Source organism: Bufo bufo, chromosome 4 (genome assembly GCF_905171765.1).
Source record: "Bufo bufo chromosome 4, aBufBuf1.1, whole genome shotgun sequence".
Lineage (NCBI taxonomy): Eukaryota > Metazoa > Chordata > Amphibia > Anura > Bufonidae > Bufo > Bufo bufo.
Window position 1 is genome coordinate 301,129,458 of NC_053392.1, and position 18,637 is coordinate 301,148,094.

At 43.1% G+C, this 18,637-nt stretch overlaps 1 protein-coding gene across 1 annotated transcript in view; it reads left to right on the forward strand.

Moving 5' to 3' along the window:
* The window catches only part of NT5E (5'-nucleotidase ecto), a 162,765-nt gene extending 155,662 nt beyond the window's left edge, over positions 1–7,103 (forward strand). Inside the window, exons 8-9 of the mRNA XM_040428723.1 lie at positions 384–584; positions 4,621–7,103. Of these exons, the coding sequence (XP_040284657.1) occupies positions 384–584; positions 4,621–4,805 (386 nt within the window). The 3' untranslated portion in view covers positions 4,806–7,103. The remainder of the gene's footprint in view (positions 1–383; positions 585–4,620) is intronic.
* The last annotated feature ends 11,534 nt before the right edge of the window (positions 7,104–18,637 follow it).

The following is an 18,637-nucleotide window of genomic DNA, read 5'->3' on the forward strand; positions in this document are numbered from 1 at the left end:
GCTGCCTTCTTTTGCTACAGTATATATATATATATATATATATATATAAAATATATGAAACAGTATATCTCTACCCACAGATATAAGGAGAGAAAAAAACGGGTATTTATCTAGTGAGAGGAGCAGCAAAGAAATAGGAGGAAATGACAGAGACCAGGACTGTTATGATGGGCCAGTGGGGAGGGGTTGGTTACCATGGTTTTCATTTTGATTTAAATGTTTGTTCTTTGCTGCTATGATTTAAGTAAAGAAAGAGATAGCAATAGGAGCCTCCGTGTCATGTAATAAAATTGTCATTTTGGGAAGCAAAATTGATCTCTGTCCTGTCAATAATACTCCATATAATGGTATACTATATACTTACTTATTCCGTACTTTTGTAGGAATCAAAGTGGTTTACAACCTCAATAATAAACCTGGAGAAAGAGTTGTCAAATTACAAGTTATATGCACCAAATGTCGAGTACCAAAATATGTTCCAGTGCAGATGGATGAAGTGTATAAAGTTGTTCTTCCTGCTTACCTTACTGAAGGGGGAGATGGTTTTAGTATGCTAAAAAATGAGAGTCTGAAACATGATAGCGGTAAGTTGTGAACAATTCCTCCATGTGTGTAGAAGAGAAATAAAAAGTAGTAAAACAGTGTTGTTAAGACATTAACACTCATGAGAATGTGTATTCATGTCTATTTATCCTATGGAAATAAATATGTGACTAGAGGGGCAGGTTTTTAAAGCCAGTGGCTAGACATACACTAGGACTGACTCTTGGGTGGTTTTACATATGTTTTTGGTAAAACTCTACTGCAGTTTTTCATGGAGTTTTTAAGCCAAAGCCAGGTGTGGACCAGAAGTAATGGGAAATATAAGGGAAGGTCTTACACTTCTCCATCCTGCTGGATCCACTTCTGTCTTTGACTCAAAAGCTGCATCAAAAACTCAAAATATGGAACCTTACAGATTTCAAGGGGGTTGGTGGCTCCCATATTTATGGATGCCTGAAATTTCTTGTTAAGTTGCTAAACATGTTATAATCAAATGCAGATAGTAAAGTACTTGACTTTTATATTAACATAGTACATAAGGCCGAAAAAAGACATTTGTCCATCCAGTTCGGCCTGTTATCCTGCAAGTTGATCCAGAGGAAGGCAAAAAAAAAAAACCCTGTGAGGTAGAAGCCAATTTTCCCCACTTTAGGCGAAATAAAAAATTCCTTCCCGACTCCAATCAGCAATCAGACTAACTCCCTGGATCAACGACCCCTCTCTAGTAGCCATAGCCTATTACACTCCACAAATACATCCAGGCCCCTCTTGAATTCCTTTATTGTACTCACCATCACCACCTCCTCAGGCAGAGAGTTCCATAGTCTCACTGCTCTTACCGTAAAGAATCCTTTTCTATGTTTCTGTACAAACCTTCTTTCCTCCAGACGCAGAGGATGTCCCCTCGTCACAGTCACAGTCCTGGGGATAAATAGATGATGGGATAGATCTCTGTACTGACCCCTGATATATTTATGCATATTAATTAGATCTCCCCTCAGTCGTCTTTTTTCTAAAGTGAATAACCCTAATTTTGATAATCTTTCAGGGTACTATAGTTGCCCCATTCCAGTTATTACTTTAGTTGCCCTCCTCTGGACCTTCTCCAGCTCTGCTATGTCTGCCTTGTTTACAGGAGCCCAGAACTGTACATAGTACTCCATGTGTGGTCTGACTAGCAATTTGTAAAGTGGTAGGACTATGTTCTTATCACAGGCATCTATGCCCCTTCTGATGCAACCCATTATCTTATTGGCCTTGGCAGCAGCTGCCTGACACTGGTTTTTGCAGCTTAGTTTGCTGTTTATTAAAATTCCTAGATCCTTTTCCATGTCAGTGTTACCGAGTGTTTTATCATTTAGTATGTACGGGTGACTTGCATTATTCCTTCCCATGTGCATAACTTTACATTTGTCAGTGTTAAACCTCATCTGCCACTTCTCTGCCCAAGCCTCCAATCTATCCAGATCCCTCTGTAGTAGTATACTGTCCTCTTCAGTGTTAATTACTTTACACAGTTTAGTGTCATCTGCGAAAATTGATACTTTATTATGCAAGCCTTCTACAAGATCATTAATAAATATATTGAAGAGAATAGGGCCCAATACTGACCCCTGAGGTACCCCACTAGTGACAGTGACCCAATCTGAGTGTGTATCATTAATAACCACCCTCTGTTTTCTATCACTGAGCCAGTTACTTACCCACATACAGACGCTTTCTCCCAGTCCGAGCATTCTCCTTTTATGCACTAAGCTTTTATGTGGTACAGTGTCAAATGCTTTGGAGAAGTCCAGATATACGACATCCATTGATTCGCTGCTGTCAAGTCTAGAACTTACCTCCTCATAGAAACTGATTAAATTAGTCTGACATGACCGATCCCTCACGAAGCCATGCTGATATGGCGTTATTTGCTTATTTCCGTTGAGATGCTCTAAGATAGCATCTCTCAGAAAACCTTAAAACAGTTTGCCCACAACAGATGTTAAACTTACCGGCCTATAGTTTCCAGGCTCTGTTTTTGGACCCTTTTTGAATATTGGCACCACATTTGCCATGCGCCAATCCTGTGGGACATTACCTGTCAGTATAGAGTCCGCAAATATCAGAAATAAGGGTCTGGCTATGACATAACTTAATTCCCTTAGGATACGGGGGTGTATGCCATCCGGTCCTGGCGATTTGTCTATTTTAATCTTTTTAAGTCGCTGATGTACTTCTTCCTGGGTCAGACAGGACACTTTTAATGGGGAATTTATTTTTACATTTTGCATGTCATCTGACAGTTTATTTTCCTCAGTGAATACAGTGGAGAAAAAAATATTTAATGATTAGATATTATAATGTATTCTAAAACAAAAATAGTGCCCTTAAAAGTTAATTCCATCACAGATTATATCCATATAACTTTTAACTGCTAAACATCATGCTGTACTAGGTTTCATCAAAGAGGTTGACCCACGAACATCATATATGACTTATGTATGATCACTGGGACTTCCAAGTTCAGCACTCGGCTATCTCCAGAAGTCCCACAGAAGTGAATGGAGTGATGGTCATGCATGTGCACTACCACTTCATTTTCACAGGAGACTTGAGGGTCCCTGTTCTTGTGATTAGTGGGAATCCCAGTGGTTGGACCTCCAACAAGCATACAAATAGGTGATACAGTTGTTTGTGGGACAATAGCGCTAACTTTTAGTTCTGGTTGTGGGAAATGTATGTGGATCAACAAGTTGATTGGGAGCCACAGATAGCAATAAAAGGCAGCATGCGCTAGCTTACCATTCTAGCAGTCAGACCAATGACCCTACTAAAGATTTTTGTTTGTGCTTAACCACTGTGCCCACCCCTGGATGATATTACTATTTTAATATTCTTAAGGCTGGCAACCACAAAGCTCAGCCTGCTCACCACCAGGAGGTTTAGCATCCTCTATTAGGCTACTTTCACACTCGCGTTTGGTGCGGATCTGTCATGGATCCGTTCAGAACGGATTCGTTTGTATGATCTTTAACATAGCCAAGACGGATCCGTCTTGAACACCATTGAAAGTCAAAGGAGGACGGATCTGTTTTCTATTGTGCCAGATTGTGTCATAGAAAATGGATCTGTCCCCATTGACTTACATTGTGTGCCAGAACGGATCTGTTTGGCTCAGTTTCGTCCCCAAAACGCTGCAAGCAGCGTTTTGGTGTCCTCCTCCAAAGCGGAATAGAGACGGAGGCAAACTGATGTATTCTGAGCGGATCCTTTTCCATTCAGAATGCATTAGGGCAAAACTGATCCATTTTGGACCGCTTGTGAGAGCCCTGAACGGATCTCACAAATGGAAAGCCAAAACACCAGTGTGAAAGTAGCCTTAGTTAAATTTAGTCCACCATAACTTGCTTGCAATTTTCACCCAGCTCCTCAAAATTATGACAATTTCCATGCACGTGTAACACTTTCCCAAATAAGATTGACTCCAAATAATTTTTATTCAGTTTTTGTTATACTTTTATTTCATTTTATAAACTGGAAAATGAAAAGTAATCCTACAGCACTTAAGAGGGGAAACACCCCCTGTAGAGGAGATCTCTAGGGAGCCGCGGCTGATGGACTGGTCTTCCCTTGGGCTTAGAAAGATAATGCCAATATGTATCTTATCATTGTCATAAATGAATTGTGCATTGTATCAGATATACAATGGCAATATCAAACAAATAATACTGGGTGATTAAAACAGGGTGGGGAGGAAATGTGTTCTCCAGCTCTTCTGGCAGGAGAACAAGGAAGAGAGATAAAGTTATATCTATTCCCAAACCCTACATGTTCCTTCCTCTTAAAGCTAAACCAAACTTGTTTAAATCTAAATACAGGTTATAGGACCTCTATAGGTTCCCCTTTTGGTTTGTGTTCTGGGGTGTATTTTTAAACCAGTGAGCAGTTAGTTGTGACTTTTTGCTTATTACCTTAAGTTGTAGCTGGATCATGGGTAAGAGCAAGATGATTGGACATCATTATGATGTCACCAAACAGGTTTTAGAAAGATATACATCTTTACTAATATACATATTTTTTTTTATCTTCTAGGTGATCTTGATATAGCAGTGGTTGGGAATTATATTCAAAAAATGTTAAGAGTTTACCCTGCGGTGGAAGGGAGGATTCAGTTTTCAGAAGATGACACTAGACATTCTTCTTCAAACAGCATTCAGATGAACTTTTCATTCTTTCCTTTGATGACTTTACTTGTATTAATACATACAATACTCTGAAAGTCATCATCAAAGATGTGAAGCAAAGATTTATTCTTGGTATAAAATGTCTCTACTTGTCTTTTCTAGCAAATATTGTATATACAGTGATAATGGTTTAGGAGATAAGGAACCAGGGTAGCACAGCAAGCTATGCTGGTTCCACATCACACAAACTATGGAAATAGCAAAGCTTGCAGTTCTACATTTTTTTCCTTAACTTGAAACCCCATAGAGCTGCCCACTAGACTGTTTCCATAGTCTTGACCAACCAATCCAGTCCAGATGCGGTCGGCAGTGGCATGTGTTGTGGATAAATCTCTGAAATAGGAATAACAATTTAATAAAACATATAAAAAGGATTGCCTACACTCCATAAACAATAGGGGATACATTTATGATCACTTTGGGTTCAACTGCTGGGAGCGCATAATCATCAGATCTGGAGCATGGATTAAGCTGTAGTGCACATGCACTGTGTATAGAGGTGACGGAGATAGCTGAGCACTGTACTCAGCCATCTCCATCAGCCCAGCAAACAGTGAATGGAGCGGTGCTCATGCATGTTGTTTATTACAAAAGTAAAAATCATTTAAGTATTATGGGGGGAATTTACCATTACTTTTTAGACTGGAGTTGCTACGGGCACTTGTGCCAAATTTTCGAAGATGGCAGACAGTAATAATACATTTGGTGCAATTGCTATACGGTTGCACCCGTTTCAGTAAAAGTAAGACTGGGGGATGCCTGGCATGGAGTTGCAACTTTTCAAAAATTTGCACTTCATAAATATGTCAAAAAAGTTATCTACTTTGAAATGCTGACCAAGTTTTCAATCTGTAGGTGAGCAAAAGAAAAAGCCAGCACTCAATGTCTCCAAATAAAATCAAGTATTTAATGAAAATCCCCAGAAGCCCCTTTTACCTCCCCCTCTCTTCCCCTATACCCACTTTATAATCCCCACCCACAGCTAAATCTGTCTGACTATTTAGGTGACTCTCAAACTGAGAACCTTATCTGTTCTTTTAGAATACGTGTCTAGAGAGACAGACAAATATGTATTCAAATAAAGAAAAATATTCCAGCTCACTATGAAAATCTCTCTGCACAGAACAGACTGGACAAGTCCTTGGCGTATGAACAGAAGAAAAAGTTCCAGCATCCAGGATAAAATGTTGCCAACTTCTTTATTAAACTTTGGTTATATTCCAATTAAACAGACAATGTAAACGAAGTTTAATAAAGAAGTTGGCAACATTTTATCCTGGATGCTGGAACTTTTCCTTGTGTACATAGTTGATCTGTTAGTTTCGGTTGATCAATGTTAATGTTACTTCCTTTCCTGTATATACATAAAATTTTCAAAAAAAGATAACCGAAAAAAGCATATTAGAACATACTGCATAACTGGTCAACGTGTTTTGAACAGAAAGTTCTTAATCATGACCGATAAACTTTCAGCTTGAAGCGCATTAACCAGTTATGCAGTATGTGGTCACATGCTTTTTAATGTATTTTTATTAAATACTGGATTGGGAGGCATTGAGTGCTGGATTTTTCTTTTGCTCCTGCCTCCATGCACAGATCTCTTCAAATCAAGGGGTTTGAGCTGATCTATTTTTTTCTTTTATACCTGTAGGTGGAGCTGGACGGTGTAGTGCTCAAAAAAGTTGTACAATTTGTGTACAACCCCCACTTGCAACTTTTTGAAGCCAGAATTCTAGTGTGCAGAGCTTGATAAATTCCCTCTTAGAGTTTACAGTAACTAGCTGCTATATACAAATGCACAATTTGGTATAAAAGCCACATGGAAATATGCTGCTCTGTTTTTCATGTAAGGAACTTGTATTTGTATTCCATAGTTGAGGAAAAAGTGGTAATCTATATTTTCTAAGAAATTGTTGGGTAGGGCAGTGATGATGGCTAACCTTCGGCACTCCAGCTGTGGGGAAACTAGGACTCCCAGCACACGCCATTCCTTTCTATGGAGTTCTGAGAACAGCCAAGCAGCTGGAGTGCTGGAGGTTAGCCATCACAGGGTTTCTGTCACATATCGTTTAATTTGTGTCACCTTTTATGTTGTTACTTTCTAGAGCATACAATCATCACTGGGTCTGTGCTGTACTGCAGTTCTGTGTGCATAACTGAAAGGTGTGTACATACTTTGGAGCTTTTTTTAGCAGCCGTCCATACAGCAGGACAGCCCCTTTCCTCTGTACACTGACGAATAGTGTACTGGCAGTATGATTATGCCATACATGCTCACCATCTTATTCCAATGTAGTCAAGTGGTAAAGAATAAAGAGACCATGGATAAGGGGTGCTGTTTTTTCTTTTTTTCCTCCGGTGTTTTCTCCCGCTTTTAAAAGTCAGAAGTCCGCTCGCTATACTTTAATAGGCAAATGAGAATCATTCTAAAAAAAGAGTGCTTTTTTAGGGTGGTTTCCCTCACTTTGGATGTGTTATGAGGTCCATGCATTTTTTTTTTTTAAGCACCGCATGCTCTAAATATAATAATTTGCTCAGTGTTTTTTCCTCCATAGGTTTCTCTATCGGAAATAAAAAAATTGGAAAAAGCAGGATAAAATATGTAAATAAAAAAATCCACTTAAAAAAATGTCAAAAAATAAATAAAATAAAAAACCCTGTGATTGAAGGAAACCTTAAAGAGGACCTTTCATGGGTCCAGACTTTATAAACAAAGTATCAGCGCTTACTATTTTTTCTAGTCGCAGCTCCATTCACCCTCTAAATTCTTCCGCCCTGTATGCTAATTTTCGCATCGGTACAGGGAGGAGGAGACCGCCCTTTTTCTCAATGGGCGTCTCCTTCTCCCTGGCCGTAGCGCGGTCCAATCGCAGCGGAGAGTGTTACAGCCAGGGAGAAGGTGAGCTTTTTTTTCTCCCTGGCTGTGACGCTCTCCACTGCGATTTGACCTCGCTACAGCCAGGGAGAAGGAGACGCCTATTGAGAAACAGGGCAGTCTCTTCCTCCCTGTACCGATGCGAAAATTTGCATACAGGGCAGGAGAATTTAACGGGAGCCACAGCGGGCGAACGGAGCGGCACCCAGAAAAAATTGTAAGCGCTATTAGATCCCCGCTGTATGCCCTACATACCCTGATACTTAGTTTATAAAGTCTGGACCCATGAAAGGTCCTCTTTAACGTGCTATTTTATGTTTCTTCATGGTTTCTATATACAGTACCTCGTGTATATAAAGACACCAAAGAAACATTAACTGAAATAAAGGTGCATTGTTGTTATATCACTTTAGAAGGTGCAATTTTTTTTCTTATTTCTGTTGATTCCCAAAAGATGGCAAAAACATAATTTTTGTATACCCAGTGTTTTAGAAGCCACAATGCATCTTTCAAAAAACCATGTACAGGAAACACTGACTGTTTTTTCTGATGCATGGTTTGAAGCTAAATATTCATGTCAAGAACCAGTATTGTCCATAAAGCACAATGAGACAGTAAATAACAGGACATACAGAATTTTATTGCACACATTTGTAAACTGATACAATGGAACCTGCGATTGTTATGAGTAACATATTGTTGATGCTGTGGATGAAGAAATCTGAACAGACGCTTTGTTGCTTAATTTGACAACTGTATCGGTCATGGAGAAAAACCATAATTTGTACTTATAACGGTAGTAAATGGCAGTATGACCTTCACATCTTCTTTTATATTCAAAGCAGAGAAGGAAAATAACTAAAAAATAAAAAATATTGGACATCACTACTCAACCATATAAAGAATATACTGTGTATAGTGGTGAAGGTAGATTAAACTTACTTGAAAGAATTCAAGTTCACTGACTAAGAGGGTGAGTTTGTGTAGTGGACTACCATCTGTCAAATGCACTCACACCTACTGACCAGGTCCACAAATCACTCATTCATGTTGAAGCAACACTGAAATCAATATTAACAATTGGGCCAGAAGTAAAAACTCAGATGTGTGCAGAGATTCATGCATGCAAAATCAAGGAAAGATCACTCAATATACCTCATATTAAGGGCTCTTTCACACCTGCGTTATTGTCTTCCGGCATAGAGTTCCGTCGTCGGGGCTCTATGCCGGAAGAATCCTGATCAGGATTATCCCAATGCATTCTGAATGGAGAGAAATCCGTTCAGGATGCATCAGGATGTCTTCAGTTCCGGAACGGAACGTTTTTTGGCCGGAGAAAATACTGCAGCATCCGGAACACTTGCCGCAAGGCCGGATCCGGAATTAATGCCCATTTTTTTTTCTGGTATTGAGCCCCTAGGACGGAACTCAATACCGTAAAACTAAAACGCTAGCGTGAAAGTAGCCTAAGTCGCTTCCTGTTCAGCTTCTCAAAAACAATCACTACCACTCTTGTTTTCTATATCAAGTTAATGAGATCATAGATAAACTTTGACCAAGGTCTCACAAACTTAACCACCCCAGGACCGCCGTACGCAGGATTGCGTCTTTGCGGCGGTCCTGTTGTTCTGGGTGGACGCGCCGGTGCGTCCTCTCGCGAGACGCGAGATTTCCTGTGAACGCGCGCACACAGGCGCGCGCGTTCACAGGATCGGAAGGTAAGCGAGTGGATCTCCAGTCTGCCAGCGGCGATCGTTCGCTGGCAGGCTGGAGATGTGATTTTTTTTAACCCCTAACAGGTATATTAGATGCTGTTTTGATAACAGCGTCTAATATACCTGCTACCTGGTAGTCTGGTGGTCCCCTTTGTTTGGATCGACCACCAGAGGACACAGATAGCTCAGTAATATGTTGCACCAAGCACAACTACACTCCCCCCCCCCCCCCCTGTCACTTATTAACCCCTTATTCACCCTTTATCACCCATGATCACCCCTGATCACCCCATATAGACTCCCTGATCACCCCCCTGTAAAGCTCCATTCAGATGTCCGCATGATTTTTACGGATCCACTGATAGATGGATCGGATCCGCAAAACGCATACGGACGTCTGAATGGAGCCTTACAGGGGAGTGATCAATGACTGTGGTGATCACCCCATATAGACTCCCTGATCACCCCCCTGTAAAGCTCCATTCAGATGTCCGAATGATTTTTACGGATCCACTGATAGATGGATCGGATCCGCAAAACGCATACGGACGTCTGAATGGAGCCTTACAGGGGAGTGATCAATGACTGTGGGGTGATCACCCCATATAGACTCCCTGATCACCCCCCTGTCATTGATCACCCCCCTGTCATTGATCACCCCTCTGTAAGGCTCCATTCAGACATTTTTTTGGCCCAAGTTAGCGGAAATTTTATTTTTTTTCTTACAAAGTCTCATATTCCACTAACTTGTGTCAAAAAATAAAATCTCACATGAACTCACCCTACCCCTCACGGAATCCAAATGCGTAAAAATTTTTAGACATTTATATTCCAGACTTCTTCTCACGCTTTAGGGCCCCTAGAATGCCAGGGCAGTATAAATACCCCACATGTGACCCCATTTTGGAAAGAAGACACCCCAAGGTATTCCGTGAGGGGCATATTGAGTCCATGAAAGATTGAAATTTTTGTCCCAAGTTAGCGGAAAGGGAGACTTTGTGAGAAAAAAATAAATAAAATCAATTTCCGCTAACTTGTGCCAAAAAATTTTTTTTTCGATGAACTCGCCATGCCCCTCATTGAATACCTTGGGGTGTCTTCTTTCCAAAATGGGGTCACATGTGGGGTATTTATACTGCCCTGGCATTTTAGGGGCCCTAAAGCGTGAGAAGAAGTCTGGGATCCAAATGTCTAAAAATGCCCTCATAAAAGGAATGTGGGCCCCTTTGCGCATCTAGACTGCAAAAAAGTGTCACACATCTGGTATCGCTGTATTCAGGAGAAGTTGGGCAATGTGTTTTGGGGTGTCATTTTACATATACCCATGCTGGGTGAGAGAAATATATTGGCAAACGACAACTTTTCCCATTTTTTTATACAAAGTTGGCATTTGACCAAGATATTTATCTCACCCAGCATGGGTATATGTAAAATGACACCCCAAAACACATTCCCCAACTTCTCCTGAGTACGGCGATACCACATGTGTGGCACTTTTTTACAGCCTAGGTGGGCAAAGGGGCCCACATTCCAAAGAGCACCTTTCGGATTTCACAGGTCATTTACCTACTTACCACACATTTGGGCCCCTAGAATGCCAGGGCAGTATAACTACCCCACAAGTGACCCCATTTTGGAAAGAAGACACCCCAAGGTATTCCGTGAGGGGCATGGCGAGTTCCTAGAATTTTTTATTTTTTGTCACAAGTTAGTGGAAAATGATGATTTTTTTTTTTTTCTTACAAAGTCTCATATTCCACTAACTTGTGACAAAAAATAAAAACTTCCATGAACTCACTATGCCCATCAGCGAATACCTTGGGGTGTCTTCTTTCCAAAATGGGGTCACTTGTGGGGTAGTTATACTGCCCTGGCATTCTAGGGGCCCAAATGTGTGGTAAGGAGTTTGAAATCAAATTCTGTAAAAAATGGCTGGTGAAATCCGAAAGGTGCTCTTTGGAATGTGGGCCCCTTTGCCCACCTAGGCTGCAAAAAAGTGTTACACATCTGGTATCCCCGCATTCAGGAGAAGTTGGGGAATGTGTTTTGGGGTGTCATTTTACATATACCCATGCTGGGTGAGAGAAATATCTTGGCAAAAGACAACTTTTCCCATTTTTTTATACAAAGTTGGCATTTGACCAAGATATTTATCTCACCCAGCATGGGTATATGTAAAATGACACCCCAAAACACATTCCCCAACTTCTCCTGAATACAGAGATACCACATGTGTGACACTTTTTTGCAGCCTAGGTGGGCAAAGGGGCCCACATTCCAAAGAGCACCTTTCGGATTTCACTGGCCATTTTTTACAGAATTTGATTTCAAACTCCTTACCACACATTTGGGCCCCTAGAATGCCAGGGCAGTATAACTACCCCACAAGTGACCCCATTTTGGAAAGAAGACACCCCAAGGTATTCACTGATGGGCATAGTGAGTTCATAGAACTTTTTATTTTTTGTCACAAGTTAGTGGAATATGAGACTTTGTAAGAAAAAAAAAAAATCATCATCATTTTCCGCTAACTTGTGACAAAAAATAAAAAGTTCTATGAACTCACTATGCCCATCAGCGAATACCTTAGGGTGTCTACTTTCCGAAATGGGGTCATTTGTGGGGTGTTTGTACCGTCTGGGCATTGTAGAACCTCAGGAAACATGACAGGTGCTCAGAAAGTCAGAGCTGCTTCAAAAAGCGGAAATTCACATTTTTGTACCATAGTTTGTAAACGCTATAACTTTTACCCAAACCATTTTTTTTTTTTACCCAAACATTTTTTTTTTAACAAAGACATGTATAACAATAAATTTAGAGCAAAATTTATATATGGATGTCGTTTTTTTTGCAAAATTTTACAACTGAAAGTGAAAAATGTCATTTTTTTGCAAAAAAATCGTTAAATTTCGATTAATAACAAAAAAAGTAAAAATGTCAGCAGCAAAGAAATACCACCAAATGAAAGCTCTATTAGTGAGAAGAAAAGGAGGTAAAATTCATTTGGGTGGTAAGTTGCATGACCGAGCAATAAACGGTGAAAGTAGTGTAGGTCAGAAGTGTAAAAAGTGGCCTGGTCTTTCAGGGTGTTTAAGCACTGGGGGCTGAGGTGGTTAATATAGAGAACAAAAGTGGCAGAAATAGTGTATGAGGAGCTGACCACAAAAGTGGTTAATGTACATTAATGTATATCTGTGAACAAGCTCCTAACCCCTGAAGACGCCACATCTGTGGTGAAACATGTAGGGGGAGCTTTGCTTGTTATTTTAAATACAAAAAGCATAAGTGTCTGTGAAAAGCTAGGGGGTCAACCTGCAGGCGTTCACCAGCATTGTCAGTGAGAAACAGATTTGAGGAAAAGGATGGATGATGGTTGGGAAGGGAACTATTAGGGTACTTTCACACTTGCGGCAGGATGGATCTGACATGCTGTTCACTATGTCGGATCCGTCCTTCCGCTCAGTGGCGTACCGCCCATATAGGCAGCCCACGCCGTTGCTATGGGGCCCGGAGCGCAGGGGGGCCCGGAGTGCACGGAAGGCCCCGCCCCCTCAGTTTATTTTAGCCAGTACACACTGTGGCGCAGGCGCAGCGGGCCCGCGGCACTTGTCTTTGAACGTGGGCCCCCCCCCCGCCTCGCGCTCGCCCCCCCCCGCCTCGCGCTCGCCCCCCCCCCTCCTCCTCCTCCTATTCACCAGCCTCACTAGTCACTTCAGGAACTTGATTCTCCCGGCCAGGCTGCGGGTGTGTTCTAGTCTTCACACTGGCCAATCAGCGCAAGTCAGCAGCACAAAGAGGCAGCTGCTGATTGGCCAGTGTTTGCAGGCAGCAGGAGCGGGCGTCGCTCATACATACCCATACAGAGCGTGACCTGAGCGAGTGAAGTAGGCTGCGCACCCTCCTGCACCCTGCACCCAGCCCCAGACTGAAGGACTGACCGCCGGACACGGAGTCCTGGACGGTGGTCTATAGATTGGTTGGTGTGCCTGTGGACTGTGGTTTGTTGTATATGGGAAGGGATTGCCAGGCAGCAAGAGAACTCATAGGGAGGGGGGCTCATAGAGGACAGTTTGCTTTCCTCCTACTCTGTCCTGTATGAGCCTCCACCCCTGAATCCTCTATGAGCCCCCCTAATGCCCCCATTACCCCAAAATGCCCAGGGGGGGGGGGGAGTAGGAGGCAAGCACAATGTTCTCTATGAGCCTCCCCCCCCCCCCCCCCGAGTCCTCTATGAGCCCCCTAACCCCTAATGTCCCCATTACTACAAAATGTCCATGGGGGGAGGGGTAGGAGGAAAGCACACTGTCCTCTATGAGCCCCCCCCCCCCCCCCAGAGTCCTCTATGAGCCCCCAAACATTTAATGCCACCCAAAATGCCCAGGGGGGAGAGGAGTAGAAGGAAATCACACTGTCCTAAGCATTTTGGAGGTCATTAAGGGTTTGTGGGGCTCATAGAGGACAGTCTGCTTTCCTCCTACTCTGTCCTGTATGATCCTCCCCCCTGAATCCTCTATGAGCCCCCCTAATGCCCCCATTACCCCAAAATGCCCAGGGGGGGGGGGAGTAGGAGACAAGCACACTGTTCTCTCTGAGTCTCCCCCCCCCCCCCCCCCCCCGAGTCCTCTATGAGCCCCCCAACCCCTAATGTCCCCCAAAATGCCCAGGTGGGAGAGGAGTAGAAGGAAAGCACACTGTCCTGAGCATTTTGGGGGGCATTAAGGGTTTGGGGGGCTCATAGTGGACAGTGTGCTCTCCTACCCCCCCCCCCCCCCCCGGGCATTTTGGGGGGCATTAGGGGTTGGATAACCCCTCTAACTCCTTTCTGCTGATGCTGACAGTGCACATAGCCACCAATCATATTCCCCCAATCCCCCCACCCCCCAACACCCCCACCCCCCAACACATCAGTCACCTTTGGGGGGTGGGGATATGATTGGTGGCTATGTGCACACTCAGCATCAGCAGCAAGGAGTTAAAGGGGTTTGGGGTAAGAGAAGTGATACAAAATGGCACTGGTAGCAAAGGGGTTAAGATGTGGGGGATGGCCTACGTCTGGCTTTAGCACAGTGGACACAGGAAGGAGGTGCGATGTGTATGTGGGCCCCTGCCCTGCACTCGTTCAGCTGTGCTCACATACATATTGCGCCCTGTGTCCACTATCCTGTGCCCATTCTGCTAAAGCCTGACATAGCCCATCTATGCCCGGCTTTACCAAATCAGACAGGCAGGAGCAGTGATGTGTGATGTGATCATATTTATTGTATGTATGTGTGTGTGTGTCTGTCCCTGTGTTTGTGTCACCATCACCATGCCCACAGTGTTCCTATGTCTTGACGCAGCTGCATCAGGACGTTCTGTGCGGAGCAAGAGAAAGAAGAAGGAAGAGGAGGCAGCACCGCCAGCATGGAGTCCGTGGTAGAGGCACAGGGAGGCACACTAAGGACACAGGTAACACTACCACATGATGTACACTAGTGTTATCTGTGGTTTTACATAAGACTGCAAGTAACACTACCACATTATCAGCACTAGTGTTATCTGTGGTTTTACATAGGACTGCAGGTAACACTACCACATTATCAGTACTAGTGTTATCTGTGGTTTTACATAAGACTGCAAGTAACACTACCACATTTTCAGCACTAGTGTTATCTGTGGTTTTACATAGGACTGCAGGTAACACTACCACATTATCAGCACTAGTGTTATCTGTGCTTTTACATAGGACTGCAGGTAACACTACTACATTTTTGGTAATCAGAGAGCCATCACTGTGTTATTTGTATTCAGAGAGCTATCACTGTGTTATCTGTGGTGTTACATAGGACTACAGGTGACATCTACTACATTATCTGTACTCAGAGAGTTATCACTGTGTTATTTGCAATGTTACATAGGGCTGCAGATAAAACTTTTATGGAATATCCACAGGAGTCCCATAGATTCAGATACCACAGGGTTTTGTTCCTACAGCATTCCCTTTGCCACAAAACCGACCTGTGCCCTTCATTCTCTGGGTCAGTACGAATACGTACAAACGTATGTATACATTTATTTATTGGCAAATGGGGGTGGAGCCAAGACAGGAGGTGGGATGGGCCAATAGGTGGGCGGGGTTAGGGGGCCCAATTCAGATTCTTGCTATGGGGCCCAGTGATTTCTATGTACGCCCCTGCTTCCGCTATTTCGCTGCTCCGTCCCCATTGACTATAATGGGGACGGGGGGGGGGGGAAGTCCTGCATGTCCGACTTTTTAGTCCATTATAGTCAATGGGGACGGAGCGGCGGTCTGGCGGCACGGCGAAATAGCGGAAGGACGGATCCGACATGGTGAACAGCATGTCGGATCCGTCCTGCCGCAAGTGTGAAAGTAGTCTTAGAAATAAGCTAGCTCCAAATGAGCAGGAAAGGATATTTGAATGGTTGATAATACTGAGAGAGCTAGTTGAAACAAAGTAAATGGAATATGGAAACAACTTCTTATATTGGAAACCTGAATGCTGTTAATGATAAGCGAATAACTCTCAGCATATAGCAGCCATTGCTATTTGATACTATTGTAGCGGTGGTGTGTGTGAGTTAACACAACCACCGTTATTATATATCCATACCCAGCTATCAGCACCACCAATATATAGCCCAGCACCGCCCCACTGCTAATTTATTCACTCCTCATTGCCGGCTGGCGCATGTGCAGTGCGTCCTGTGAGGCCGATTCCAGGCGCTGACATGTGTATCCACGGCGCATGCGCAAGCTTATGGCTCAGCGAACGTATTCCGTGGATACACATGTCAGCGCCTGGAATCAGCCTCACAGGACGCACTGCACATGCGCCAGCTGGCAATGAGGAGTGAATAAATTAGCAGTGGGGCGGTGCTGGGCTCCAGAAGCAGGGGAGCGGCTGGGCACCAATGGCCGGAGGGACAACCCCTTGGGCACCTTACTCAGGTAATTACCATATTGATAAAAGAGATTTTCTAGACAAAGAACAACACTTAGGGTAGTAATACTAGTTAACAAAATAATAGCAAAGACAGGTGCACTCTGCGGTCTTACTAAACCCTCAAACTGATTTTAAAATTGAGAGATTAGCCAACATGTCCTACGGTGTAGGACATGTCTAAGCCCGGGCACCACGCCAAGGTTTCTCAAGTAGCCCGGGACCTAACACTCTCCTAACTGAGCCGTATGGGCAATACCAGGAGCCAGTGGGCAAATTACAGGAGCATGACTCACAAACAACTCACCAGTTACCTCCAGCATGTAACCATGCTAGCAATGGGAGGAGGAAGGAGTCTGCGAGTCCCACTCAAGACTGGCTGATAAGGCCCAGGCCTCACAGGTGCACCTAAATGTGGCCTGTAGATGGAAAGCAGGCACATTTAAATTGGAGTTTATACACCTCCAGGAATCTCTATATATACAAACTGAAAAGACTAGCGTGGTATTAGCAGGAGGTGCTCAAACCCACATGCAGTCGTGCATATATATAGGGGAGCAAATCCTGCACTTGTGGCCCGTTGCTAATGGCGATCCCCAGCAAAAATGCATACGGTGGAGGATGCCCGCAGCGAACCATAAGTACCACAATAGACATCCTACACAAGGACATGTTGACTAATCTCTCAATTTTAAAATCAGTTTGAGGGTTTAGTAAGACTGCAGAGTGCACCTGTCTTTGCTATTATTTTGTTATATTGATTATGACATCCACACAATTGCTACCTTGTGTAGGATGTCTATTGTGGTACTTGTGGTTCGCTGCGGGCATCCTCCACCGTATGCATTTTTGCTGGGGATCGCTATTAGCAACGGGCCACAAGTGCAGGATTTGCTCCCCTATATATATGCACGACTGCATGTGGGTTTGATCACCTCCTGCTAATACTACGCTAGTCTTTTCAGTTTGTATATATAGTAATACTAGTTATTTTAATACAAAACAAGCAGACTGATGTGATGATGTTAAAAGCTCTGTCACTAAAATCCAGGTGATAGAATCCCTTTAAGAAAAGAGAACAAATAATTTAGGCCTAAAACAGAATTGGTATAGCTACTGGCTATTGATTTGTGTTCATATTTGAAAAATATTCTGGGACAATAAGGGTCAACTTTTTTCTAAAATTAATGTATATCTGACACTAATCATTTGCATCCATTGGGACACCTCTACTGTAATTACATTTGTTTCTATAATGCATATGTTGAGTGAAATTTTGCACACATTAGTCTTTTATTTTCAAGACCTACTTTCTCTAATATAGTGGCTTGTGTAGCTTTCAAGTTCAGAGCTTAGCTGACACTCTCTGCTCTTTCCCACTCTCATGTCCTAATGCTCCATGAAGTGTTTCCCAACCAGGGTTCCCTATATGGCCAAACTAATCGTGGCTTGAACAAAGCTTCTCGGCATGGGTGGCAATACATGAATGAACATTAATACTTACTGTAGAGAAATGTCAGCTGCAAACCACTGATTTTGAGAGGATCAGTTCGATTTCAACATGTCTAACCAATTTGTTCAAGGGAGATAAGTCATCCCCAGATGTATCTGACAACAACTTATTCCATACTCCCTTTTGAGAACACTTGTACGTTGACGTGAGCCGAATGTAAATGTGTTTAGGAAGTTGGAAGGAATAGCTGTCAGCCGAGCAAGCTGGTTGAGATGCATGGCCTCCTTGAGGTAGAACATAAGAGGGAGATTTATCAAAACTTGTGTAAAGGAAAATTGGCCCATGGCAGCCAATCGGATTCCACCTTTAATTTTTCAGAGCTCCTTTGGAAAATGAACAGTGGAAACTGATTGGTTGCTATGGACAACTAAGACCGTCACCAGTTTTGATCAATCAATCCCAAAATCTATTGCTATAGGAATGAGATTATGGCAATGGAAAAAAAATAGGATAGTAAAGCTTAATTAGTTTGGATGCACCTAAGGGCTCTTTCACACTTGCGTTGTTTTGTTCCGGCATAGAGTTCCGTCGTCGGGGCTCTATGCCGGAAGAATCCTGATCAGGATTATCCCAATGCATTCTGAATGGAGAGAAATCCGTTCAGGATGCATCAGGAGGTCTTCAGTTCCGGACCGGAACGTTTTTTGGCCGGAGAAAATACTGCAGCATGCTGCGCTTTTTGCTCCGGCCAAAAATCCTGAACACTTGCCACAAGGCCGGATCCGGAATTAATGCCCATTGAAAGGCATTAATCCGGATCCGGCCTTAAGCTAAATGTCGTTTCGGCGCATTACCGGATCCAATGTTTAGCTTTTTCTGAA